Genomic DNA, 24,393 nt, shown 5'->3' with positions numbered 1-24,393 from the left:
TTTGCTGAGAGCTGCGACCTCTTACGAAAGTTGACGAACGCTAAGCGAAGACTTTCCGATCGGCTAACGAATTGAAACGAATTTTAACGAACGATAGACGAAACTTTTATTCGCCAACAATTTTTGAACATGTTTAAAATTTTCCGACGAACAGAACTAATCGCAACGGACGCAAAAGCTCATAAACGCATCCATACGAACACCACCAACGATGTGCAACGTACTATACTAATGAGAGCGAATTTTGCTGAAGTCTTATTCGCCAGTACACTCAAGTTGACGTCGGGAGACTTTCGCCTATGTGTGAGGAGGCCTTAAATGTTAACCAATCAGAGAAAGACACATGTTTTAAACAGCTAGATGCAATTCAAAATATTGTTTCAATTATATAGTATATACAGAATTAAATATATGTCATTCAACTGGCCGTCCGATTAGCGCATCAATGGGTACTTAAAAGTCACCCTAAAACACAAGACCACACCAAATATTGAATATATTTCACACAAAATGTAATAGGCTAGAAAATGCAAATATGATTCAAATTTTCTTGAGTCTAACAAATAAATAAGGCTGGCTATTGCTGATATTTGCCTCGGGTCGTCACATAATGCACCATCAGGCTTAGACGGACTTCATAAATCTCAAAATACTCAAAACGGCAAAACCCAGCAATATTATAACCATATACTGTTTGCAAAAGCGAAGTTTAGCCCTCAAGTCCGCGTTTTGTATTTAGTTTCTTGTTAGCGCTTTCTATGTTTTTTCTATGTCATATATTTATTGGTTTAACAAAAAACAATGACCTTAAATTGCCCTTAAATGACACCCGGATCATATGATTTGTATAAACGTATATAGCAAATGTACTTAAACATTCTAAAAAATTAAGACCAAGAGGTGTTATATTTGGCATGTTCAGTTATATGGAGAATTCGACTAAATTTGCGAAAATCATGATTTTGGGTCAAAATTGAACTCAATCGCTGTTTGGATGGGTTGTAGTGTATTTTGTTGACTTGTATAACAAAAAACTTCTTTTATGAATCCATTGAACGCAACGGTGTGCTAATTTGAATGGGACATCAGATTTTGGTCCTATACAAATGCCTTTCAATTAATGCCCTGGTATCAAGAGTGACCACGTCCCAGTTCGAATGTTTAATGTATAATCTTTTAGAAAAGTAACTGGTAACTATTTCTGCCTTTTAAATTACATGGCCCACAAGTTAGGTATTGGGTTAAGTAACATTATATACTAGCGTATGCGTAGCTTGTTAAACATTGCACCTGAGGTCACAATTTGGCAGTTGTAGCTTTCTTGCTTTTATTTCCAGATGTACCGCATTTAAATCCCGACAAAGAGAACGTTGTTTTATTACTTGATAGTGTTATTATGTAAGACTATTCACATCTTTATAACTATTTGTGAATATTTTTATTTTTCAAAAATACGATCATGAGTGAAAAGGTCCCTCAAACACAAATACTTAGATGAGCGAATTAGGGTCATCTAGGCCATTTTGTACTTTATATATCATCTCATATGCAATAGACATCATACGGAATAGTAACATTTTAAAATGCATAATCATGTTTGCCTTATATCAATAAAGTTCTTAGCAGTCAATCAAATGCGTGTTTGCCATAAATTCCATATACACTAAAGTCTCCTTTAAAATATATTTGATCTTTTTTTCAAAAAGCTGTAAGTTTGTTGTTCTTAAAACAAAGATAGAAACATCAACTCACATGATTACAAATTACAATAGACAATATTTATGTATATGTTACATTAACATTTAATCATTGTAAACTAATCACATTGTTTTTGTTATTTGCAGACAATCATCATCTGCATATGCTATGCAGACCCCGCGTGGTCCGCCTGAAGATCCCACACATACATTCATTTACGATGTAGGCTACCGATACCAGAAGAGAGTGCCAATTGAAGCTTCGAATTGAAAAACAATTTTGCAAACAATGTGTTGTACTTGTTAAATGCACTCTATAATATCGGATAAGGTGTCCACTTGGCATTCATCTGTAATCCTTAATCTAATTCTTGGAGCATTCAAAGAGTAGTATAATGGGGCTACCGAGAGAGATAAACTTGAAAGTACTTCGATTAGTTTGTGTTTCAGTAAAAAAAAATAATATTAACATTTAGGATAATTTTCATTATAAAAACACAAACACAAGGTTAGGACCAATCAGAAACAAAACTTAGTAGAAGACTGATATTTGCAACTGTTAAGCTAGTAATACATATCTTTCAAATAACAAAAAAACGACGCTTCATAGCATCTCTAAAAATACTAATGATACGTTGATAATTAAGTTTATTATGAATAGTATGAGCAAGTTTCATAAGTATGGTATCTCATTTTGTGTTTAGTATATTTATTCCTAACGACGGTTCGAATAATCAAAATATGTCTTTTTTTATTGACAATTGATTGTTAAGGTGACCTTTTCACGTTTTGGTAAATTGACAAAATAAAAAAAAGATTCGTAAATTTTCGTTGCAGTTATGATATTTGTGTGGAAACAGTAATACTGAACATTTACAATGCTGTAAAATATCAATTATATGCATCTTATTACGATTTAAAAACCTTGAAATTATGAAGCGTTGAAACGCGAAACGATTGAATGATTTGGAGAGTTCTGTTATTGTCGATATATTGTGTGATTCTACGAGGATTGCTTATATAAAGTATAAAATGCATCAATACATGGAAGGGTTACTTTTTCCTTTCTTTTGTTTTATTCTTGTATTTTTACTAGAGTTTTTTTTTGTATCCAATGTTTACATTTATCAAAATAAAGCATGTAATGACAAACTTTAATACATGCCAAAATCTGTGAAAAGGTCCCTTTAAAACTTAAAATGATACGTTGATCATTTAGTATATTATGTATAGAAGGAACACGCTCATACGTATATTATCTCATTGTGTTTTAAGTATATTTACAACCAATAAAGGTTCGAAAATTCAAAATATGTTAATGTTTGAAGTATTCATCCTTTTTTCGACAATTGATTTTTTAAGAGATATTAAAGGAAGGAAGTCATTCAGGCAGCTGTAATTTACTAAAAATCTAGACCGATTGCTAATAATAATACGCACCATTAACATATACAGCTTTCATACATTCATTGTATTTGAATATATGATATTTTATTTGCATATGCAAAATATGTATTGTACTTGATGCTCGAATTAAAGAGACGATACCAATCGACATTGTGTACGACTTATTGCATCTTCTCCTGTTAGGATATAAACGTTTATTGTGATTGCATTTAACACATTCTGAGCAATTTGGGCTTTTATTTCAGGTATTTAATGGAAGAACTGTAACAGTTACAAAAACTTGAAAAGTATCACTTTTGGTACCATGAATTTAATTCATATGTACATATTTCCCTTACACGAGCGTCTATAAATATTTGATACTGATAACCGTATTATGTATTATATAATGACGGCATTATACTCGTCATACCTTTTGAAGGGGAAATACGCGTATCAACATGTTAATAAGTTGGTAGTATTTATCTGCCTTCAAAGTATTTTTTTCAGTTACTTTTTTTATTTCAATCATCATATTGAAAATACGTAATACTGAAATATGTGTCATCCAGATAACAATGAAATTAATGGATGAAAGTCGTTTTGATTGAAACTGCTTTTGCGTTCTTTTGCATTGACATTTATATATGTTTCAATAAAGATTTGTTGCATAAATAAATTGGTGTTTTATCTACGTCTAAATTGCCGACTACCCAATCAAATCCAGTATTTTTTAAATACCGTTGTGAAAGACCCAATGTGAACACTTTAACATTAAATACAACTCGTTGCTTGCACAGAAACGAAGTTGTTTCTAAAATACCGATTTTGTTTCTTACCATCACTATACCGTGCTGGAATGCGTCATTAGTCCCAAATCTGGTATACATTTTGTTGCCACTTTAAAATTAACACTTGAATGTTTTTGAACAAAATAAAACCTTGTATATATTTTTTCAATTCTCAAATTAGCACTCCTGGACATGTGTTATATTGTATCTCATGAAATGCCAAAAATAGCTTATTCAAGATGAACCACCTTAACCTGTACCTACTAGCAATTGTATGACATTCAGTTATAACAATTATGTCAGATTTATCAAATTTACTCATAACTACTATTGTCTGTATAGCATAGCATAGCATAGTATAGTGTGCGACGACTGTAACAGATTGAGTTCTAATATGCTGTCTTTAGTATCCGTACTTACGCACTTTTGTTAAATTCGTATATGCCTTAATCATGGCCTATAACCCACTGGAACACTTTTGAACCTTCCATAGACGATTTGTCTCCCATTCCGTTGATGTGCATGTTACAGTCCGTAAATTTGCGCTATTCCACACGCAGCGTATGAAATACACCGAGTTTGGTCAACAGTTCGGGCTGCAGCTATGGTCAGGTGCCGCTTTATAAGTTCATGTTTTTAAATCAATCAAAATATGGGAACCAGATGTTGAATTGTTTTCTCTAAGATTTGAGTACGTCTTGTCGTTTTGTAGTTGATTTTTTTTCCATATTTAACCCATTTAAGCCTAGTGGACTATCCCATCCTTTTAAATTTGATCAATTTGTTTTCAAAATAAGGGATGTCTAGTATATTTATTTCTATATTTAGAATATTTCTTACAGAAATTCCTTTGAGCAAACAGCGCAGACGCTGATGAGACGCTTGCTCCACGTTCGTTGTTGTCACCTGTATAAAAGAATTCTTCAATATTGTCTTTCACTGTAAACGAATATGATTTAAATTTAAAAGAAAAATAACATTTTATTTAAATAGTGTCACGTGCTTTGCATTTTCTATTGCTTTTTCTACTGATTGATTCAAAATACATTTTACACGTTCGATCGTTAATGAAAAATATTACAGACCAACAAACATACCTTTGAGAAATTAAGTTATATAATAAACTTAAACTTAAACTTGCTAATTTGATGAAACGCCTATTTATATAATTATATTCAATGGCGTTGTACAAAACATATAACTATACATACAATTTATAAAAAATAAGAGTGATTGATACTATTATGCAGCATTAATAAAAGGATTAATAATCTAAACATGTGTGATATACATAAGAATGCTGTAAGAAACTTAAGCGATAAAACAATACAGGCTACGATATTAAAACACGGGAAACATAAAAGAGTATGTAATAAATTGATATAACTTGGGTTAGGACAATAATTATAATGATATCATGAGCAAAGTTTTGGCAACATAAAGACTTTTTTCATGAACTGAAAGGATACGTGAAAGGATATTTCTGCACTCTGGCTGTCGGATCCCACATTTACCGGTCACCGGTCACCCTTACGGGCACTGCTTTTGGGTTTTAACCTTATTTGAACTATTGTGACTACAAGTCACAAATAGACTGACCAAGTATGACTACAAGCCACAACTTGAAGGTTAAAATTTCAGTGTGACTATAAGACACAACTAGAGGGGCTAAGCGTGACTAAAAGACCGCTGGATGATGTCATTCAATCATTGAGCAAAGAAGCCCTAATGATTTTTGGTTACCGGTCACTTGTACAATAAATATCCTTTTCGAGCAAAGAAGCCCGCACAATACTTTAATTTCTTGGTCCTCCGAGTCATGGTTGTTGGACAAATAAGACCGTACAACTGAGTAGCGATTTGTTTTGAAATCACAGGTATTCAATTTAAATAGGTTGTAAAAGTCTCTGAAGAGAATAACGCTTTGTAGTAAACGACTAATGTATATCTTTGTTTTGTTCCTGATTCAAGTATATGAAAGTTTATGTAGTTTAAAATGTGAAGAATTTTCTACTAAAGACATAATTTAGCTTGTAACTCATATACATATTTTCATCCTTAAGAATACTTAAATAAATCAAAGCGCTGAAGGCACTAAAGTTGTTCGCTATTGCATAATTTAAGACGCAATTAATTTTTCAAAATTAATCGCAAGTTTGAAATGAACACACGCCATTCACATTTATGAAGAGTGTATCATAACGCACGGGTCGAGCTTTGTATGCACTTTTTATCATCCTATTTATTTCATAGAGATAACTTAGACAAAATAACAACAACATGGCCTTTTTGTACGTTCTGAAAGCATAGAAAGTATGATGAAAATGGCAGTGAGAACTAAATATAAAGACAATTTGCATTCACCATCAAATTAAATGAATATTGTTGGAATATCGAATACCTATCTCACTAACAATATAATTTCATGATGAAAATTCACTTTACAATTTTTTTTATTTTTGACACCATATACAAATTCAAAATATGCAAGAAGATCATTGATGAAAATAAATAAATAATAAACCTGCGAGCAAAACTTTTTACTCACGAATTAGGTAGTCATCAAGACAGCCATGTTGACCCGTACATTGTTGTTTATGCATTACGTGTAACCCTTGCAGTTCACACGGTGTATACAACTCTTACCTAAACATAGGTATAGAGCACTCATGCGCTTTTTCGGCGTAGCTGTTTTACGCAGCTTTTTATCTTAATGACTTCTACATAACGCCAGCAGACACGCATGAATATTTCCGAATATTTCATAGGCTGATTCGAGAAAAAACCTCTAAACTTTGGCTACATCACTGTGTCTGTGCTCAGCGCAAAGGATGTAGCACTGTTTAGTGTAAGGAATTCCGGACTACTCTCGGAATGTTCAAACGACACAAATTGTGGCCCAGTTACAAGTACGCGTTAAAATCTATTTTGCAGAATTTCAGTTTTGCTTTCAAGATGAAAAAACAATAATTACCAAAATAGTATAATGTCACGATAATTATCCAACCACAATGTTTGCTGTACTCCTTCAGCACGTCTGGAAATCGTTCCTGAACGCCTGGATAGGCTGCCCTTATTTACAAGTTTGCTATTTTGAATTCAATTTTGTATCGGAAATCATTGTGCTAAAATGTGCCATTTACAATTCGCAATTAGATTTTTAATGACCCTAGTCATGCGAAAGTGGGTCTTATCCCATATGCGCCCATCATATATGTATAGCCCACTCAGCCTGCTCATTTCTCAGTCTGGTCAGGAGATACATAATGAGACCATAACATATTGAGTGATTTTGTAGCGAACAGCATAGCCTCTGACTAGACTGCGCAAATGCACATGTTGAGTTTAAGAAACATTAACATACGATATATTTCGATAGTGAAGAAATATGCTCATAATAAGGCATGTGAAAACACATATGATGTGCACTCCCGTAATTTATTTTTTATCTTCTTACACTAATTTGCGGATTGACACTGACAACACACATTTCATGGGTTGAATATGCAACTTATAAGTGAAAAAAACCCACAATAGTTAAACTTTTGTTTTCATTTTATTTATTTATTTAGAAAAGTAAATTGCAAACTTTATTTCAAAGTCAGCGATTACGCCGACTACATTTTAAAAAGATATTTCTTGTTCTATTTAGTCGTTTTCGGTTTTAGCGATTATAAAGCATTTTTGAAGTTGTCTATAGTATACCTGTAGTAATTGGAGAACTCATATCCAACGTTTTATAAATTGAGAACTGTGAATATAAACAAGCTTAACATTCTACTATTGCGTTGTTAGCACCCGTAAATACAAAAGATCGCCGCTATCTGTTGAGAACAAAAGAACGTTTCCCAGAAATCCCCGCTGTAGAAGCATGAACGAGGTTACGAAACAGATCAGTCGCGTTAAATTTTGTTGTTTGTTATATTCGGTTTTAGCGATTATGAAGCATTGTGTTGTTGTCTATCGTATTCCCGATGTTATTGTTGAACTCCTGTTCAAAGTTTTATAAATTGAGAATATAAACAAGCGTAACCTTATACAATTGCGTTGTTTCCCCGAATCTATTAATAGCCTCAGATTAACAAGCATAACCTTATACTATTGCGTTGTTATCACCCGTGCATTTGGACTCTCCCTTGTTTTTCAGCAGCCGCATCTAGTAATAGCCTCAGATTATGAATGGGCTGAGCAAGCATACAACGTCATAAAGACGCAGCAGAAAGTGGACTATTTTAATCATTCATAAACAATTTTAATCATTCATAAACAATCTCTTCCGCGACATGTATAATATAATGATTGTTTATTGATTCTTTTCTATATAATCTCCGTTTGAAACTATTACATTTATCACGATATTCATATAATGTTTCCATTTGTGAATGAATATAATTGGAGAACTCAAACCTGTTGCATAAATTATACAACTCTTTCTCGCGCGGATGTGGCAGGTAGTAGGCTCTCCGTAGATAAACCGAACCGACTTGAAATTTTGAGTAACAACATAAGCTGGTCGCTACGCGACCAACTAAAAACACATTTCAGCAACCATAATTATTCGCTGAAAAGTCTGTGTATTATGTTAGTTCGTTTTTTAGATATGTATAGTAAAGCTAGTAACACTTTACTATACTATATTATGTTTATGTTATTGGCTTCTTTTATATAAATAACTTTACCTGTGTGTCATATATTTGTGTCTTCATCTCTGATTGCACTAAATTATTGTTATTTTTTACAATTTATATGTAATGTTTTGCAATCTTGAAAACAAAATGTGTTGGAAACAATTTAACACTTGCAACATCCGTTGATCGTAATAAATAAAGCTGAGTATTTTCATTCGCCATACGGACTTTTTAGTTACTAATATATTAAGATCAAAGTATGCAACGACTATAACAGATTGAATTCTAAGACGCTGTCTTTAGTTTAATATCCGTAGTTGCAGTTTTGTTAAATTCGTATATGCCTTAACACACGGCCTATAACCCACTGAGACACATTTGAACCTTCCATTGACGAGTTGTCTCCCATTCCGTTGATGTGCATGTTACAGTCCGTAAAGTTGCGCTATTCCACACGCAGCATATGAAAGACACCAAGTGTGGTCCACAGTTCGTCCTGCAGCTGTGGTAAGGTGCCGCTTTAGATGTTCATGTTTGTAAATCAATCATAATATGAGAACCAGATGTCGAAACGTTTACGCTAAGATTGGTATACGTCTTCTAGTTTCGTAGTTGATTTTTCCACATTTAACCCATTTGTGCCTAGTGGACTATCCCATCTTTCTAAATTGGATCAATTTATTTTCAAAATTGGGGATGCCAAGTATATTTATTTCTTTATTTAGACTATTTCTTACAGAAATTCCTTTAAAGGGGCTTTTTAACAGATTTTGGCATGTTTTGAAGTTTGTCAATAAATGCTTTATGATAAATGTAAACATTTGATCTGAAAAGCTCCAGTAAAAAAAATCAAGAATAAAAATTAAAAAAAGGAAAAAAAGGTAGACCGCATCAGGGCTCGAACCAGTGACCCCCGGAGTCCTGAAGTAAAAACCAATTAGACCGCTCGGCCATCCTGGCAAGTATGTACGAACGGCATATTTTATACTCTTTATAAGCAATCTTCGTAGTTTCACAAAATTAAACGACAACAACAGAACTCTCCAAATTATTCGATCGTTTCGTGTTGCAACGCTTTATAATTTTCAGGTTTTTAAATCATCAAAAGATGCATATAATGACTATATTAGACCATGGTAAATGTTCAGTATTACTGTGTCCTCACAAATATCATAACTAAAACGAAAATTTGCGAATCGGAAACATTTTTTTTTAATTTTGTCAATTTACCAAAACGTGAAAAGATCTCTTTAAGCAAACAGTGCAGACCCATCTGGGTCTACGCTGTTTGCCAAGGCCTTTTTATCTAGACGCTAGGCATAAATGGGTTAATAGTATGTTTCGTGTTGATATTCAAAGAATTTGTCGTTAGGAATGGTCTGCGGAACACGCAAGCGTATCGTGCAATACGCCAATACGCATAACTTATGGTATAGTTTCATCGTTGGCATCGGTAAGCTTTCAGATTCGGTAGCGCTAAATTATGTAACGACAGACCTGTTGACATTCGCGCCTCTCTTGTCGGATATCACTAGGCGTAGCAAGTGCCCATTTGGATCCGCATCTTAGTAACTTGTTAAGTCCGTGATCAAGTTCCCTGCGGGTTCGGTAAAAAATTATGATTTAGAGGTTAGTGTTCGCTACACCGATTACTTGTAAGTAGTCATGAAGTCCGCAAAAATGTAAACAAAATGCTATACGATATGTGTCAAAATATCAAATTAAATAAGATGCAAAACTACTTTTCATTCTTATCGCATTTCAAATGAAGATGTATTGATGTAAAATTTGTCGGATATCACTAGGCGTAGTAGTATTTTACGTAGTCATTTCTATGACTAATGTAACGTCAAATACTCAAACTTAATACTGACTAGATATTAGCCATTAATCATAATAATATAGTACATTCGCTCTAGTATATTTTTCACAGGCGGGCATTCGTTCAAATGTGTGTTTGACAACCTGGACATCCTTGCCTTTGTTATTTTGACAATCCGGATAATGGGTCCTACATAATTTTGACAGCCCGGACATTCGTTACTTCGTTATTTTGACTGCTCGGAGATTCGTTCCTGGATAATTGCTATCCCGGTCATTATAATCAAATTTTATCTAAATGATATGACACTCTGGGCATTTTATCCGGTATTTTAATGTGTCGTTATCAAAATAGTGTTTTTTTAATAAATAGTTTTCGTATATTTTGTGTTTTACCTTATACTGTTTTAAGACTTTATCGTGATAATGAGAATCATAAGGTTAAAACTATTCGAATGTATAGACTTACTCTAAGATCTGTACTCAGCGAAACCTTGCAGAAATCGGGGCGTGAAGACTATGAAATAGCGAATATCCGGTCCGTCAAAATAACGTTGGAACGGTTGTCCGGGATATGAAAATAGCATTGGAATGTATGTCCGGGTAGTTGAAACAACGAATGAACGAATGTCCGCCTTGTCTAAACAAGCGTAGGAACGACTATCCTTGTAAAGGAATGTTCGGATACATAATTAAGTGCTTGATCCCTATGCATTTGAAATATTTATAAAATTGTACTCTAAACACAAAACTTATTTAGCCGGTACCGCTAAAATAAGATACCGTTATTACGTAGTCTTATAAAGAGTGTTCGTTATTGTATGGAAGAACAAAATTAAAACAAGCATTTTAGTTTACCACAACGGTGTTAAATAATTGCGAAAAATACACCCAAAACAGATGTATGACATAAAGTGACGTATACTTATCACTCATAATCACGTTTAAAGGGAAATTAAGGTTCATGAATAGACTGTTCAGTTTGCTCAACGTCCGTTGTTTTCATTTGTATAAAATAATTCTTCAATATTGTTTTTCACTGTTAAAGAACATTATTTCAAATCAAAATATAAATTACATAACATTTAAATAGTGTCATGTGCTTTGCATTTTCTATTGCTTTTTCTTATGATTGATTCAAACACATTTTACATGTTCGGTTGTTCATGAAAAATATTACTGACCAACAAACGAACCTCCGAGAATTTAAGTGAAATAATAACGTTTTATAATATACGACTAATATACCTTTGTTTTGTGAATAATCAATGTTTATTTTTCAGACCACATTTGATTTGATGATCGTGCGTATCTTGAACTTTAATAAAGATTAAATAAAATGTATACTCACGTATACACTGGTGGTACTAAATACTAAGGCTTTGAAATATGACTTAGGTGTAAAAATGTTCATTTTATAACCCTTCACTCATTTATTGACTTAACAACACATGCATGTAGGTATATGTTTGCCGTAATTGTAATCAGTGCCAGTGCTCATGAAAATCCCGAATGCAATTAATACAAATCAACTGATTTATAAGCATCGATATTCTCGGCAAAAGATCTATTACACTTTTTGCCTCGTTATGAAACTCGACGCGTCACGTGATATCTAAAACAGCAACGTTAAACTGTTGCGAAGAGTACGAGTTAAGAATGTTTAAAATGTCTTTCGTCATTTTTTTTATCATTTTGCAAAACTAAAAGTGGATACATGTGATGCATTCATGTACTTAGAGGATAATACACGGCTGAGCCGAGCCGGGCAGTGATAATCGGCCCGAAGGGAGCATAACGGCCTTGCGACCTGGGGCCGATTATCACTGCCCGGCCCGGCTGAGCAGGTATTAACGTCTATGATATATATCTCACTTTGTTTTGTTTATCTTTGTTTTGTTCTTTCTCTAAAATTTTATTACAGAACCAGCTTTCCCTACTTGTATTTTCATTCAATTGATCACGCAATTTATGACGTATTTTTGTGACGTAATGTCGGTGACAAAAAACACCAGTTTTTGACATGAAAGGTTTATATTAAGGTAGCGTACCCCTAATGATTTCCCGCGATTTATTTTACGACCATTGCCGATCTTCAATGATCGGTTATTTCCGAGAAATGCATTTTATTTTTTTCAAACTTCGAATTTTGATATATGTTTACGTAATTCCTTTAGAATACATTATTTTCACAATAAATATTGACTTTGATCCAAATATCATCTAAAAAAATACGATTTCGCGATTTCTTCAAAGATCGACGAGCCTTTTTACCTGTTAACTTATGGATATATAATTAAAGGTTGCACAAATGTGTAGTAGTCGTGGCCGAGTGGTTAAGGCGATGGACTAAAATCTTTTGGGATCTTCCAATCCTGCCGACATCGCATACTTTTTGCGACGCGTTTTATTTCTTTTGTAACGTAATTTGATTCAATATAGCATATAAGCTATGTTTATTGTTAAATATGTTGAAATTTTTATGCACATCCTTCAATTTTTAAAATTAAAACAACGTTATGGCTAAATTGGGTGATTTACTGCTGAAAATACGAATGGTGCATGTTGCATTTTTATTTTTATTTCAAAAAGTAAACGGTAAATCTGTCAATTTATTTGTATTTTTGCTGTATATAGTGTTTCTATAAAAAAACTACATTTAAAATATAACTTATATGATACTATTTTGAATTTTATGACACTTTGTTTTTAACCGACCCAATTTTTACTTGGCTGAAATCACTTACATTTCATGGCGCTCTTCCATAGATAAAAATTTGTAAAAAATAAATGTCTGTAAAGAAATACTTATTTCATCTTGTTAAAACTTTAAACACATTAACTGCATCTGTACACACCAAATGCATGCCCATATTTGGAAATTTGAATGAATTATGGAACTTTTATAAACCCCAGGGGTGAAAATAAACTAGACAAAAGCCGAGCGTGGGGGTGGTTTTGAAAAAATCGGTATATTTTTTTTTAAAGCATGGAAAGCCTACCTACAAATTTGCATGTAGTTCAGTCAAATGATGCTGATTAAGAAAATAATTAATTAGATTATATTGGATATGTGCCCACTAGGGGTGCGCTACCTTAGATATTTTTAAAGCATCGATTGCTAACAAAACGTATTTCGGATTGTGCATTTGTCGTGCATAATTGGAAGCTTTGATAAAAATTCTTGTGATCGCCCCGAAATCATTCGATTTCGTAAATCGTGTTTTTGGTGACATTGGTTAGCATTCGCCATGTACAATCGTTCTAAAAAGTGTGGTTCAAAATAAATATAGATAAACGGATAGAATAACAGAAAACACATTGCACATCGTTGTTATTTTATTAAATATAAGCATCGGATTAAAGTTGTCTTAGAGGTGTGTCTTTAACTTTAAAGAGGCATCAATATAATGTGAAGGAAAGTTTCAGTTTCAATCGAGATTTGTATTATCAAAATTGTGTGCTACCTGTCATTAAATATTCTTATTATGATTGGTTATTTCGTTGATTTGCGGCTTAGACTGGAGGTGGACGCCAATTCTTTCAGTTGAACGTCACGCCCACACATTCTGAGGGCCGATTATAAATAATCGGCCATAGGGCCGAATATTTATAATGACCCCGCAACGGTGATAAAGGCATGAAAAACTGTACAAATGTGTTACAATATATAGAAATGTATGTATTATTTGTATATAATACAAGTTGTCCCATCATAAATAAAACCAAGTAAACAAAAAGGATATCAGAAGTCCTTAAGGAAAAGTCACATAATAAGTCGACCGTTTCTCATTCAGAACACATAAGACGTGCGGCTAGCGTTTTGTCTGCGACGCAGGGGTTTGAATGTACTGCAGAACCAATCGCTTAGTCTGCTTTACGCGTCGAAAGGCGCCACTTACGGCGTTGTTGTCGGCGTCATCCGACCTCCGTGGAGAACCCCTGTTCATCACCTTCGACCGCTTCTTGATATAGAAAACTACTTGCAGTCCCATTAACCAAAGAGAAAGGATGAATACAAATAAGGCAAGCACAAGATTGGTGACTGGATTCGGGTTACAGACGCCGTGATTCGAGTTCTTGTCTGCCAGACGTTTGATGCACGTGTTCATTGGGAAAACGGCAGAAAACACCATGGAAAGAAGGAAGCCAATTACGTTCGTCCAAAGCACGATCCACTGTGTCCCGCTCTATAATACCATAAAATGCACGTATAAAAAGAAATAACCAAATATACCATTCGGTTTGCAGACATCAAGAAAAGTCAACATTTATAATGGGATTTGTTTTTTGACACGGCATGTATTGACTACTACAAACAAGGAACGTATCATATTTTATGCATCAGTTTAATCTTAAATAACTTCTACCATTACTTAATTTTTATAAGTTTTATCATTCATGTCATCACACTTATGTATTTTGCATTATGCTAAAAAGCAATTGTAATTCTTAAAAGCTAATAAATTGTGTTGTTGCTATTGTTGAATACCACATTTATTAATAACTATCGTAATAAATGTGTGGCAATGTTTTTATTATTATTGAATGCATCCTCTTATTGCCGTGTTATTATACACGATTATCAAGTATATCGACGGTGCGTCTATTGATTGATACAAACTATTTTACCCATGTGATTCGACGGTAACAACTGCTCTCTTCACCAGAAGGTGACAAAGGTTTCCGAGCCTCTATCAGAAAAAGGTTGCCGACAACTGAATGGGCAAACCCCTGCAACATTTATTTGCACAAGAATGCACTTTTATTTTAATAGTTAAAGGGGCCTTTTCACAGATTTTGGCATTTTTTAACTTATTTGTTAAATGCTTTATATCGATAAATGTAAACATTGGATCGTAAAAGCTCCAGTAAAAAATCAAGAATAAAATTTAAAAAAGGAAAAGAACATTGCCCGGACCAGGTTTCGGACCAGTGACCCCTGGAGTCCTGCCAGAGTCCTGAAGTAAAATCGCTTTAGCCTACTGAGCTATTCCGCCGAGTACATATAGCTGAAGTATTTTATACCTGATATAAGCAAACTTCGTAGTTTCACAAAATTTAACGACAAAATCAGAACTTTCCAAATTATTCAATCGTTTCGCGTTGCAACGCTTTATAATTTTTAGGTTTTAAAATCGTCAAAAGATGCATATAATGGCTATATTAGACCATGGTTAATGTTCAGTATTACTGTTTCCTCACAAATATCATAACTAAAACGAAAATTTGCGAATCTGAAACAACTTTTTTCAATTTTGTCAATTTACCAAAGCGTGAAAAGATCCCTTTAAACCATTCACTGAACAGAGCTGTTCTTATGATCAATACTCATTTTTTGTTTAAACTAATGACAAGTGAATTTGGGTTACAAATTGCGTGAACATTTAATGAAATGCCAAGAAAAAAGCAGGTGAACGTGAAAAAAAAAACACCACTAACTGTGACGGCAAAGAAACAGCCTCCCCCGACGCTAATTGGGTACTCGTAGTCCGGGGCGGTAACTAGGACAGCCGCTAGTCCGAACACCAGCAGAAATCCGGACACGGCGTATGTCGCTATTAGGAGGCACTTTAGTTGATATAAAAGCTCCTTTCTGGCTACATGAAAGTAAGTACACATAATTAGGAAAATGAATAAATAGCGCACCAATATGAATTTAATTTAAGTGTCAGGTGTGCTCTTTTTGAATTTAAATGGCAATTATCTTCTGAGCATTACAAGGGAATTATGTAGATGTGTATGGATATAACGCAGGATTACACAGAAATCTGCCATTTAGATTTGGGTAATTGAGTATACTGATAAAACAGGCAGGACCGAACGCAATGTGAGCGAGAATATACGAGATTCATCTCAACATTGTGTTGCTCAAATCTTAAACTAATGCATGAATATAAACGAAGAATGATGAATACAATATGTTAAATGTCGTATAATGTTACCATTAATCATTTATGTACATCAATGCAATTCAAAACGACAAAGTGTACGTAGATACCGACACGTTTACTCGTATTGGTTGTTGCACCAAACAGTTTTCGTATGAACAAATTGGGAGAGCATATTGAGGATTTCCCGAAAGTTAATGTCTGATTACAATGATGTGTTGTGGCTCTATAGCTGACAATTATTTTTTAAATTGCATGAAATACTTGTTTTGTGGATTTTCTAATACCACATGTTTTATTTGTTTTGAAAAATATACTTAGATCGAATAATCTCGCTTTAAAAGTGGGAAGAGGGGATGCGCAATTCAATGTTGATATACATGTCAATTATCTTGTCAATGCACTATTCTGGCAATTGCATATGCGACACAAATAACATCTTAATGCTAACACGGTGAAGAAAATGCCAATTATTAAATTTTATTATGTTACGTCAATCAGACTTATTCTGTAATTTTAAAACACGACACAAATAATTACATTTAAATTACGAGTGCAAGTTATGTATGTATGTCTTATCAGACCTTTTCCGCCCTATGCCACGGGTCCGAATTTCGGCCCCATTCCCAATGCAAATCTGGTTGTTTTTTTCCCAATTGAATTTTTTTTCCCAATAAAAAAAATAATTTTTTTTTTTAAACCTTTAAATATATAAGTTTAAAAACCTGATCCAGTGTAATAAATAGAAAGATATTGCATACTTAAATTATCTGTTGCCTTGAATTTGTTTAAAAAAAACAGTAAAATATGTTCAATTGATTATTTAAGACTTTCCTTATTTTCCCCAAAATCCGGCGTTTTGCGCATTTTTTTTCTCCTTAAAAAAAGCCAGGCCCTTTCCCCAAAATCAGAAAAAAAAAACCTGCACTTATCACACATGTTCATAATATTTTGTAAAATTTTAATAATATGTTATCAAAATAGTCGTTATTAACCAGTTAACGGCTTCTTTGAAATATAAGAAATTCTATTTACATGCGATCATTTTTCCCAATTGAGCCAGTGTTGCGATTAATTTTTTTCCCAAAATGGGTTTTTTCATGACGCGAAATTCCCAAAATTCCAGTGTGGCGTTTTCCCAAAATGGAGCGGAAAAGGCCTGCTTATTGTAATCATGTTTCCGCGGTATAAATATCCAACATAACCCTTCTACTAACATTCAGAAAGAGCAAAAATTGCTTTTATTTCTAAACCGGTTCTTTGCACATTTACGTTTGTTTTATTTTTATGTATTTATTTATATTTATAGACTTTTAAAACCTATTTTCAATGTAAAATAAATACCGGACATATTGTTTGACTTGAATGGTTCACACACGAATTAGTTTTCAATTGTACCACACATCTTGTTAAAATGCATTCAAAGAAAATTTAAAGAAATACAATTACAATAACATAATTCATTAAACTACAATCAAAGCCAAAGGGAAAACGTTGACAATTTTACCCAGCATTAATGGCGTAGGTCAGAAAAACGACAACCATAAGCCAAAATGATTTGGCTGATTCAAATGTATTTAGCTACTTGATAGTGCAATACGAATGTCTATACCTGGTATCTCGCTAAGGGCGACTTCGGGTAGTCGAGTTGTTGGTCTGGAGCTCATGGTGAAGTATTATCCAATCAACAGTATTCACACTATTAAATACAAACTATTCTCCAAATCTTCTGATATTAATAAAGATCCATCCCACCAACAAACAAAGTTTCCCAAGAACAACCATACCGAAATGCTTAACGAAATTAACATTTGCGCGTTTATAAATAACGCAAAATAAGAAAGGCATAACAGATGTCCTGTTTCATTGTTGAAACAATCGGGGAAGATATTTTTCAGTCGCATGTTTCATGTTCAGTATCGATAACATACACCTCTGGAGAATTGTGTATTAATAATTGCCCAAGTGTTATCCCCGAGAAGCAAATCACCTGTTCTCGTGTCTAGAGAGATGGGAGTAAGGTTCACACGAATTATAATAGTCTACACGTAGACGATATCATTAACCTATTAATGCCTAGCGTCTAGAAAAAAGCCTTTAATTGCGCAAAACGGCTTATTTTTAGGGGAAATAATGAAAGTCTTAAATAATCAATTTAACATATTTTACTGTTTTCAAACAAATTCAAGGAAATAGATAATTTAATTATACAATATTTTTCTACACTGGATCAGGTTAACTTATATAATGCGATCGATTTGTTGATTCAATTTTCATTTTTTTACCAATGAGCCATTAATAGGCTAATATTACTCAATTCTCGGTACTCAATTATTTTAAATACTGAATTCTGCCAAATTCTTATCTGTTGCTTGACAAATTTATGAATCTGTTTTTCTTTTAAACAAACATGTTAACTATCTCATCGTAGTCTTTTTCAGTGATTTCCTTTCAAAAATTATAAATACGCAGTTTTAATACCTTTGTCAGTGTTTTTGTTCCGGTTCAAATTCAGGGCCCTATTCTTAATGCAAAAAGTATATATTGGGACCTAAAAATTCCCAATAAAAGGTTTAAAAAAAAACAATTAAACTTTTAGAAGAGAAAAATACGTCTAGGGCCTTCTCAAAGAAGGAAAAAACCTGCGTCGGCAATTATCAGACCATAGTCTACGACCTCCTGTAGCAGTTGCTTCCCTTCGCTGCAGTTATCAAAATACATGTTTCATCAACCATCGATAGATGAAGCATTCATGATCACAATGGGGGACTGATTGGGGATGTGTGTACAAGGCGATAAGAAAACACTGCCTAGAGGCTTATCTCGATTGGCGAGCGTTAATCCCCTTGTTTATCAGGGACAATAAAACATAGCTGCTCTTTTGTTTTGAGGGAAAGTGTATTGTGGGCCCTTGCACGAGAGAAAAAATTGCAGTGGGCCGATCATTAAAAAAAAATCATAGTTCGACAGCCAGCTGGGGGGCCCGGGCCCCTGGGCCCATGGGCTGGGTACGGGCCTGAAAAGGCCTTTGCAAACAGCGTAGACACAGATGAGACGCCGCATGATGCGGCGTCTCATGAGGGTCTGCGCTGTTTGCTTAAAGAAATTTCTGTAAGAAATATTCTAAATATAGAAATAAATATACTAGACATCCCTAATTTTGGAAATAAATTGATATAATTTAGAAGGATGGGAGAGTCCATTAGGCATAAATGGGTTAAACAAACATTATTCAACTTTACTGATTTTAACATACAAAATACAACTCATACGCGTCTAGATGAAGGTGTCAACAGGCGTTATCAATAAATTGTTGTTTTATGTTATAGCACCAACAATATAACATGATATCAGCGAACACTGAAGTATAAAACTATATTTAAAAAATAGCACAAAACCAATAGGGCCTCTAGTTATCAGGGTGCAGGATCACGTGACTTTGTGGGAACCGGTAAGTGGTGATTGTTTTCGAATCACTTAAAAAAAATTCTTAAGAATTTCAACTAGTGCATAAAAGACAGATTTTTTATGCTGCTTTTGGCATTGTGAAATACATCAGAATTACTTTATTTATTATGAATGTGTTTTTGACAATGCGGTCTGAAATTTTAAATGCTCGTGATATATCAAATACGAATTCATGTTTGTTGATCTATTTATGTATGAATACAAGTGGAACAGTTATTAGCATTGATGGATTGCAAAAGATGTAATTGTATTAACCTTAAAATTGGTAACTGTGTTAAATACTCCTACAGCAAATATTAGTTGTATTTATTTAAAATTGTTTACCTCTTCTGTATAAATATATTTTGCAAATTCAAATTTAAATTAATTACAAGCTCATCTCCGCTACAAAAATGACATCGCCATTTATGTTAACTTAACACCTTTTTCCTACCTGTTGATTTTTTGTTGTTATTATTTTATTTTTATATTTTGCTCGGAAATGCGGAAATGAGAATGTCTTAGCATGTTGACATATTCTTTGTAAATGTATATGTTTAGACTATGTACTATGTACAAGTCTTGAATAAAATGTCTGTCTCTCTCCATGTCTGTTAAAAAAATATATGTGTACTGCATTCATTTATACGGTTATGATTCACGCAACGTGAAATTTTGTCACCGATTTCAGACGTATTCAATGATTTATTTCTTATACCTTAAGATATCGGCACAAAGTGCAAGAAAAACTGTCATTTATGCACTTAAGATTTAGATATTTGAAAAATAAAGTTCTTAACAGTGTGTTTACATTATGTCCAGCCCGTGTTTAAATCAATGAAACCAGGTTGATTGTGCAACCAGGTTATGCAGATACAATGTACATGCACTAGTTATCACTGAATAATCGACGGGGTTTACACAGTGTACGAACATGAGGTAAACGCAACGATTAAAAATATGTCTTTTTCCTTATTGCGAAGGTTTTGATTTAATTAGTGTAAGTCGAACTAACCAAACAACGCATTTAACCGGAATTTAATTTTGTAGAAGCCTTCAAATAAAGTATGACCAAGAAAACAGGTTAACTGTGTCCAGTAATTTAATTATTTTAAATGTACATACGCGGCATTATAGTATTAAAACAGGGATAATTAAAAAAAATTAAGACAATGTATTAACATATTTATTTACAATAAAGCAGCTTCTTTACTTGTTGAATGTTCAACAAAAGAATATAATAGAATAGTGAACTCTGGATAACTGATATCACTAGTTGTCTCAAACGTAGATGGTGCAATATTCAGTGATATTCTTTAGCAATTGTTGCGCCGGTTTCACTAATTGATAGTTACAAGACTAACGAATGTTATCAGATCTTCTGTCCCGCTGATGTCGCTGAAGTAATTATTATAGTATATGTTAAAGAATCTAACAAAGCACATAAAGTACGAACGAGAGGACAAAATCGGCGGCCTATTGAATCATTTCTTTTCCGAAATATGGATTTACAACTATTTATTTAACAAGTTTTTTTTATTTCAAAACGAATATTTATATACTACACACATTTGTGATATTAGTTTGCGCGCTTTATTTGGCAACATATTTTCTACCTGTCCAAAACGCACGGCATGATTTCGGTGAAATGACGTCGTCAGGATCAAATTAAAAAAAGTTATCGCGTTTCTCTGAATTAATTAACGTTTGAAAAATTCATAAATATTTTGAAAATATGTTAATAATATGATATTGAGCTGCATAATGCTTTTTATTATGTGCGGTATTGTGCGGCCAATTTGAATCACATAATAATTTAATCTATACAAACTTTTTGTTGTGTTGTATATATGTTTCCAAGTAGATTAAAGATGGTTAACGCTTACCATAAACTTAAAAATTAATCTTATATACCATTAAGCGATTATAACGCATGCCGCAAATGAGAAATGTATGTTATAATTTAATCACATGTACAAAGAAACTTATTACACACACACACACGCACGCACGCACGCACGCACGCACGCACGCACGCACGCACACACACACACACACACACACAGTATACTGAAAGAAAAGATGGTTTAATTAAACTTATGAACAACAAAATGTTTATAAGACTGTAATGCCATCGTGATACTGTATTGTCCATTGTATAGGTATATCACAAAAATATTACAGCTTCTTTTGTGCGTTCGATCTTTTATTATTTTTCTGCTATGAAATCATATCTAAATGAATTTGTTAATGTTCAATCTAGTTAATTTTGAAATGGAAATATTACAATAAAGACGAAAGTGATAGATTGACTCGTGTTTTCTTAAATTGTACACATGTTAAATGATAGTAATAATCTTTAAAAAAAAATGCTACTACCGTAATTACTCTAAGTTTTCGGACACTCCAAGATTTCGGACAACTCATTTTTGGCCAAAAATAATTATTTTTCGTGACTCTTAATTTTCGGACATGCGCATTTTCGTCTATCATTAATGACTCTAAATTTTCGGACAGCATATTATTTTACAGCGCTATTTTACCAGATTTCGGCACTGTATTCGCTTATCTTGTGACACTTCGATCATGGAATTTTTACAAACGGATTAAGGTCATAAAACCTGGGAGACGCATGTCTGATGGCAATTGACAATAAACTTTGCGTAATTTGGTAAATAACCATGTACACCGGTAAAAAAACAATCGCTTCACCCAACAGAATTTTAAATGATATCTTCCTATTAAGGAAGCGGTATGTTTAATGTTTTTACTTTTTTTGTTCTGTATCATGTCAGGCAAGCGTTAGCAAAGCCGTGAAGTTGTATTTATTTCAAAGTAAAAACACTATTTTGCATTGATTAATTGCTTTTTTTCAATATAAATTAAAATTTTCGAACATTAAATTGTTGTCTCTAAATTTTCGGAGAACTGTTATTTTCCATATCTAAATTTTCGGACACGAAAACAAGTATTTTTTATAAGTGCCCAAAATCTTATAATTTAATTTTTGTTTTTTACATAGATCCAGTATCGTTTCCGAAATGCTGTCCTCTCAATATATATTAAGTGCATCCTTTGCATCGCCATACTCGTTTTGAGTTAAAGGGAAACAACTTCGTTGAAATAGATGATTGTAACTTGAAACGTGTCTATTCCATATTCGCAATTTTAAACTGCAAATGACGTTTACATGTTTGTGCCAAAAATCAAGTTCTAATATGCACAAAATGCTTATGGACCTAATTTGGAATGCATGTGGTGGAAATGCAATTAGTGATCAGTATTAATATTTGCTAAGCTACATAATTATATTGAATCAGGTTTGCTCAGACGAATGATTGAACGTTATTTTTTCTTCTCGCTATAGTTATACTGCACGTTCAGCAAATCCTGCACTTTTTTCACGTCTGCTCGTATCATTTCGGCGAGTTCCATAACGACGGGCGAGTATCGACGGTTGTAGTTAAAACACACGGTGGAGTCATCGCCATCGAAATAATCCTCCTTCCACCAACTGAGAAGTTTCGTCGGCGTATCCCACTCCTTGCGGCAGCTGCGGTAGTGATGGATGCCGATTTCAGACATCTTTGCGGTAGACTGGTCCGTGCTGCAGAAATGGACAAGTTTAACGTGTAAATAGAGATCCCTTCGAAAGTCGCATTGTGTCGATTTGCAAAGAAACGTAAACTTAATGAAACTTAAATCAAAGAGGAGACCGTTTATGAAAGATATCTCACTAAATCTGTGTCTTAACTAGCTAAAAAAAGTTAATGTGTTCGGTAAACAATTAAGATAATCAAGAGCATCAACAACATATTGTTTGAATACGCACGTTTTGTACCCAGGCTTGGCTGTGAATGAATGAGCGGTGCACGTCCCTTCCATGACCCGGTCGGGTTTGAACACAAACTTCATTCGGTCGAAGAGGCCCGTAGTTCCGTTAGCGAAGCGCTCGATGAAGAGCTCCCCTTCCGGGTTGGTGGGTCCCCACGATGTTGCATGCATATGCGTGAGGAACATGAGACCTGCAAGTCTCCTGTCTTGGTGGAACTTTTTGTTCTGAAAAAATAGCATTTCTTTAACAACTTGTACGAGTTTTGTATATCAACTAAATGATGGTTTCCTTAATGATAAATTGCTTAATACGATATTGTTGTAACTGTCCTCTGGACTGTTTCCTTAAGCAAAATAGACATTTGTGTCGGGCATATATGTAAGTTTGTTATGGCCCATGTCATTTTACAGTATATTGCATTGTACTATATTTTATTCTGTAAAGTCTTTTTACAAAAGTGAAGTAAGTCAAGTGACTATTAAGAATGAACGATAAAGGTTGTTCTGAATATGACTAAGTTATTGTCATAATTGTGGTCTGTCTAATGCTGGTAAAGGTGTGAGATTTATTATCTTTTGACGGAAATTAATGAATACTTGTTGCTTTACCTTTTTAAAGTTTAAGTGTTACAATGAGGCACAATTTAATGCACTGTGTTTTGCGAATACTTTGAATGACAGCACCCATTTTTTATTCTGCGATTATCTATACTTCATATAATTCAATCCTTAACGTACAAAACAAATACCGTTACAGATAGAAGCGATCGACAAGTGTTTTATGTACATTTAATTCCATTAAAAGGTTAGATAAGTGTGTAAAGTGCTGTTGTTGTTTGTCATGAGTGTGACTGTTTATTTCTGTTTTGCTTTATATGTGTTATATATTTCTATACAT

At 33.6% G+C, this 24,393-nt stretch overlaps 1 protein-coding gene across 1 annotated transcript; it reads right to left on the bottom strand.

Moving 5' to 3' along the window:
- Positions 1-13,984: 13,984 nt before the first annotated feature.
- On the bottom strand, positions 13,985-18,017 carry LOC127860545 (uncharacterized). Its single transcript, XM_052398653.1, has 4 exons — positions 17,827-18,017; positions 15,766-15,923; positions 14,956-15,057; positions 13,985-14,513 (listed from the first exon to the last, which is right to left on the bottom strand). Exons 1-4 carry the CDS (start codon positions 17,879-17,881, stop codon positions 14,139-14,141), a joined length of 690 nt encoding a protein of 229 aa, XP_052254613.1. The 5' UTR covers positions 17,882-18,017; the 3' UTR covers positions 13,985-14,138.
- Between the last annotated feature and the right edge of the window lie 6,376 nt (positions 18,018-24,393).

Source organism: Dreissena polymorpha, chromosome 15, assembly GCF_020536995.1.
Source record: "Dreissena polymorpha isolate Duluth1 chromosome 15, UMN_Dpol_1.0, whole genome shotgun sequence".
Taxonomy (NCBI): Eukaryota; Metazoa; Mollusca; class Bivalvia; order Myida; family Dreissenidae; genus Dreissena; species Dreissena polymorpha.
This window is presented reverse-complemented; position numbering and strand designations above follow the sequence as displayed.